This window comes from Schistocerca gregaria, chromosome 1, assembly GCF_023897955.1.
Source record: "Schistocerca gregaria isolate iqSchGreg1 chromosome 1, iqSchGreg1.2, whole genome shotgun sequence".
Classification (NCBI taxonomy): domain Eukaryota; kingdom Metazoa; phylum Arthropoda; class Insecta; order Orthoptera; family Acrididae; genus Schistocerca; species Schistocerca gregaria.
Window position 1 is genome coordinate 822,729,030 of NC_064920.1, and position 6,000 is coordinate 822,735,029.

Consider the following 6,000-nt stretch of genomic DNA (forward strand, 5'->3'; position numbering starts at 1 on the left):
GACTTTGGTATTTCTCCCCTGTGTGAGCAAAAATCTTATGTACTAATATGAACATATTTTGTAATGAACTGTCTTTAGATGGAGAAAGCAAGCCAAATGGTATATGTGTTTCATTAAGGCCACTGATGTTATTTTATTTCAATAAAACAAAACACATCTGGTGACAAAAATATGCATTTCCTTGGAGTCAGAAGACAGATTTAATACCTTCCCTGATTTCAGAAATAACATCAAGAAAAAGGTATGTGTCTTGAAAGAAATGTGTAAGGCAGGGAAGAGTTGTGTAAACCAACACTATGGGTGACCACCAATAAAATTTTGGTTCTACTATGTTCATTACTGTCAGTTATTACATACTGTGTTCTGTCTATTATTTTACAGGTATTGTGTGATTTTTCTTTCAGGAAATATATGAGTATGTATCGTACAAACTGCCAGAGACTGCCACAATTCCCTTCTTATTGTTCATACTTTCTAATATATAAATTACTTTTGAGGTGCCAAAATGTACTGGAATAAATAAAATGTCTATAAAACGCCGCACTGTGCAATGTGCTTGTGATGAGATAGTTGCAATTCCTGAAATCCATTGCCTGTTGCCTCTAGCCTGCCAAGGAGCAATGCAGTCCCAGGTCCATGGATGAACTATGAAAATCCACTACATTATGCCACACACAAAAAGATCCAGCCAGAAAGTATATCAGCAGGACCAGATCTGATGGGCAGGGCTTGGACATTAGTTGGAAATGATGGGATTCAGACTGACAGAAATGGTCTGCAGTTTTGGCCTGTCATGGAAGTCCACTTGTGTGGCCAGCTATTCACGTGTCACAGACACCATGTTGATGAAATGAGACCACAGTGATAAATCCATGCAATAGATAACTTGTGCAAATACTCTGAGAAACAGTGGTAATGAGGATAGGTAGCAACTCACCATAAAGATGGTCGCTGATCTGCAGACATGCCTGTAGAAAAGACAAGCACAATCCTACAACTAAATTTTTGGCCATAGCCTTCATCAGAAAATGAGAGCACATACACAATCTCTCAGACACTACTCATGCACACTTGACCGCCTTCTCTGGCCATTGCGTCACAATCTCTGAGAATCAGATGCGAACAAACCATTCCTCACACCTCCATGCCTCTCATCGGCGGCTGCTGGGCTAGCGGCAAGAAGTGGTGGCAGCACTGACTGCAAGCTGAAGTGAGTGGTAGGAAGGGGACAAGCAATAAGAATGAGGGAGTAGGTAGTAGCCAGCGATGATGAATGACACCTCATAAACAAACCATTTCATCTACTGAGACAAAAGAAAGAGAGATTTTTCAAGTGTTTTTCTCAATTTTCCCTGACACGTTTGAAATTCCCTGATTTCCAGAACTTCTGGCAACCCTGCGAAACAAAGATCAGATGAAATCCCACTATGCTCTACCACGTATGATCCTAGTGGCGGGGTTCTCTTACTCGAGAAGTGATTCACATAGCCAGATACAAGTATAACTGAGAACTGAAACTTGGATTTAGTGCATAAACAAGCTGTCAGAAGTGAAAATGATGTTGCTCACTGCTAATGGTAATAAGAATATTTCCAAAACATGTGTAAGGGATTTTCTCCTTTTATTCTGTCTGGATGGAATATGAAAATGTTAATTTTACCTGTACAATCCACAGTTAACACCATACTAAATTTACAACTACATGACGCACAGCAAGAAGACAGCACAGATGTTTAAAAGGGCCTTCAAGTGATTAGCATGGAAAGCATACTGTTTCTGTTTCAGTCTCAAACAGAAAGTACAACATATTTACATTTCAGCAGCTATAAAACATGCTCTATACCTAAGTCATAGGGCTTGGTAAGCAATGTGTTCCTTTAAGAAACTATTCTTCCGTAAGCGTTTATTATAGTAGCCATAAAAACAAATGTAAAGAGTTAAACTTTGTACTACAATTAAGAATGGGTAACTATACCATACCTTCATCTTCCACTCTCAGGTTTTTCTTAACATGGTAAAATTCTGCTATGTTAAATTTTTCAAGGTTGTTGGGATCCTGTATAGTAATTATATCCTTCCTCTGGAAAGCCTCATCAGTCAACAATTCCTTCCAGTTTTTAGCTTTGATGTTTAACTGTTCCACTGCCTGTTTATTTTATTTTTTTGAAAAAAAAAAAAAAGAAAGGAAGATATTTCCTCTTGGCATGTTATGTTTGAATAGTACAAAACAACTCTCTCTGAATTTCAATTAAATTAAAGAGAGAAAATTAATTACAAATCAAACTTACCTCATGGGAAAAGACGTTTCCTGTTGTAGCTATAGCGACAATATGCGATTGCTTTGTAAAAGTCTTAAACAAAACAGGGCAGTGGTATTCACCCTTGGCATTTTTATGAAAATTCAACTTGACTAAACTTTTTGGGTCTAATGGCTGAAATCATAACATTAGTTATCAATGGCGATAACTGACAAAACAGCAACATGACAACTGCATTGTGTAACTATAAATCACAATACCTAAGAAACAGTCTGAATAATTTTGTGGTATATAGAATAATACCTTTCCTGTAACAGGATTACATTTAAACTTCTTTATGAAATCAACGATTGCCTGTAGCTCGAAAACGTTCCCGTCCTGATCACAATAAGGGTGTTCAAATGGCTGCAAACACAGGCAACAATGATCAAATGGTAATCGTCTGAAATTAGACGTTTCTGGACCGGATCGTTTCCCCCCATACAGAGTTGTCCATTCTGTATAGGTAATGTACCTAGAAAATGTGAACAATTGACCTCAAGGTAATAACGTGATCAGCACAGTAATTTTTCCAATTAGAAGGTTTACATTTGATTCTGAGTTTAATACAACAAATATTACATCTTATCTTTTTGGTGCTGTCTTTTCCCCATCTTGCTTCAGTTCTTGTTTACGTCCGACGACAAAAACAACAACTTTATGAATAGTAAACACTTTTAAGAGACAATTGAAAGTCGATTGCGTGACACCAACTTTACAATAACTAACTAACGTCAGGATATGACAAGCGACAATTTAGTGTCGACCAACATGGCATCTTTTGCAGCAAATTATAAAGTATCAAGTACTATTTTCGTGACTATAAGAAGTAAATTCAGTCCAGCGACTGAGAAGGCATTCAAAGGCCAACCCGAGTTCCCTGTCCGCGTTGTAACGTTTCAGAAATTTGTGTTGTAGGAGGAAAACGAGAATTTGTATGTACTTTCTATCTGATAATATACATGGTATACTGTGTAGGCCTCCTTATGCAAACTGTTTGCTGATAACATAAAAATGCATGGACCGAACTGAATCTTTCCTCCTGACTTTCAGTTATCAGTGATTTCTGTGAATGCTACTTTTCGGTAATTTTGATTATTAGTTCGATTTATCACAGTTTATAATCGCATGTAACGAATTCACAACTTGCACTCCTCTGCAATGTTGAAATGATATTTCTGCGATTTAACACCGTATATGTTTCATTATGATTAGTCGGAAGTAGCATCTATGGTGACTCGTCGCATTTTAACGTAGCGGAGAAATAGAATTTATTTATTTTTTTTATTTATTTATTTCGTATTCCATTAATCCGTATTGTGATAAATCACAAGGATGTGGAATGAGTCATGATTACATACAACAGATATAATACACATATATAAAATGACAAAAATGTACCATAAGATTATGAATAAGTTTGTAGGTTAAAATCAAATCAAAGGTATAGCTCAAGTAATATAAAACAATACCTAAAAAGGAAATATAGTACATTTTCCAAATTAAACAGTTAATGTGATCTATAGCAAACAAATTTTTATCAGTATAAAAAATCATTGCTTTATCTGTAGATACTCATCAAGAGAATAGAAGGAATTTACCATTAGGTATTCTCTCAATTTACATTTAAAAGTAGGTAAGACATTAATGTGATCTTTAATACCTGATGGAAGGGAGTTGAAAATTTTTGTGGCTGAATAATGAACACCTTTCTGAACAAGACTTAAATGTTTCAGATCCCTGTGTAGATCATTTTTAGACCTAGTATTATGATCATGACATTCACTATTAGTTTTAAAAAGAGATAGGTTGTTAGAAACAAAAATCATCAAAGAAAATATGAATTGAGAGGTAAGTGTTAATATTTGTAACTTATGAAACAGACTTCTGCAAGAATATCTTGGATGAACACCACTCATGATTCTAACAGCTCTCTTCTGTGCAGTAAATATTTTTTTGGCTAAAGGCTTGTTGCCCCAAAATATTATGCCATACGACATGATAGAATGAAAATAACCAAAGTAGGCAGCTTTAGTAGCGTCCTCATCACCAATGGGGGTGATTACACGCAGAGCATAAGTTGCCACACTGAGCCTTCTATGTAGGTCTAAGATATGCTCAGACCAGTTCAGCTTGCCATCAATTAGAATGCCCAAGAACTTAGATGATTCACAGTGTAGTATATTTTGGTTACCACAGTTTAAGTGGCATACTTCATTTTCTTGTTGAGATGTGTGAAATTGCCTATACTGAGTTTTCTGAATGTTTAGAGTTAGTCCGTTGCACTTAAACCAGTGTAGGATGTCAACGAGTACAGCATTACATTTATTTTCTAGGTCACTGTTAGTTCGACTTTCAAGCAGAATAGTGGTGTCATCGGCAAAAAGAGTAAATTTACACTCGGTGTCTGTGCAAAGTGGGAGATCATTGATGAAGATAAGGAAAAGCAAAGGTCCTAGGATGGACCCCTGAGGCACACCACACTTTAATGTGCCCCAATCAGAAGAAATGGGACTATCATTGGCACCATTAATTATCACCTTCTGTTTTCTGTTTTGCAGATATGATTCTATCCATCTACCAATGCTACCTCGCAAGCCATAAAAATTAGCATTATGTAAGAGAATGTTGTGGACCACACAGTCAAAGGCCTTAGACAAGTCACAAAAATTTCCAATAGGTGACATTTTATTATTTATTGACTCTAAAATTTCATTTGTGAGAGAAAAAATAGCCTGCTCAGTTGATCTACCTTTTTGGAAACCAAACTGGTTTCTGTTGAGTATGTTGTGGCTGTTAAGATGTTCTACAATTCTTGTATACATTAGTTTCTCTAATACTTTTGAGAAACTACTTAGTAGTGATATTGGACGGTAGTTAGATAAATTAGTTTTGTCACCCTTTTTGAAAAGTGGTTTCACAACGGCAAGCTTTAATCTCTCTGGGACAACACCTTGCTGGATAGACTCATTAAAAATGTGACACAGGACTTGACATATGTGGTCACTACAATGCTTCAGTATTTTTGGTGAAATGTTGTCAATACCAGTGGAATTTTTATTTTTTAAGGCCTTGATGGTATTTTTAACTTCAGTAATAGTAACTGGGGCAATACAAATTGGGTCATACGTGTTAGGGTTAGCTCTGTGTAAAAAATGCGTAGCAGCATTTAAGGAACCGTTACAACCTACTTGTTCTGCTGCAGTTATGAAGTGATTGTTGAATATGTTGGAAACTGTTACAGGATTATGAATAACCTCATCCTTATAGCTTATCTCTGTGGTATTAACATTTTTGTTACTCTTGCCACACTCTCTCTTTATAACATTCCAAACTGCTTTTATTTTGTTCTCAGATTTATCAATTTCAGACTTAATATACAGGCTCTTGGATTTGTTTATCACCCTTTTTAAAATTTTACAATACAACTTATAATGAGACCTTTCAAGTAGGCCTATATCTGCTAACTGGTATTTATAGCCACGAAAGTCACAAATTTGAAGACTAAAAGTTTGTAAATAAAGCCTAGTTCACACACTCAACAAAAGAGTCACCACAGCTAGTGGCATACTGCAGTTGCATGTGTGAACTCCCGGTATGTAGTGGCGTAACTTAAGAGGCGTAACGTTTGTCATGCCACAAAAAACTAGGCTTGGTTGTGCCACTGTCTTCCACCACTGCTCCCTGCTGAAAGTATTTAGAA

The 6,000-nt window shown here is 36.2% G+C and overlaps 1 protein-coding gene across 1 annotated transcript in view; it reads right to left on the bottom strand.

The window, feature by feature from the left end:
• LOC126271351 (RING-type E3 ubiquitin-protein ligase PPIL2) overlaps nt 1-3,434 on the bottom strand; it is a 72,980-nt gene extending 69,546 nt beyond the window's left edge. The window contains exons 1-4 of the mRNA XM_049974145.1: nt 2,880-3,434; nt 2,562-2,772; nt 2,289-2,432; nt 1,981-2,146 (exon numbers count right to left, since the gene is read on the bottom strand). Of these exons, the coding sequence (XP_049830102.1) occupies nt 1,981-2,146; nt 2,289-2,432; nt 2,562-2,772; nt 2,880-2,911 (553 nt within the window). The 5' untranslated portion in view covers nt 2,912-3,434. The remainder of the gene's footprint in view (nt 1-1,980; nt 2,147-2,288; nt 2,433-2,561; nt 2,773-2,879) is intronic.
• Between the last annotated feature and the right edge of the window lie 2,566 nt (nt 3,435-6,000).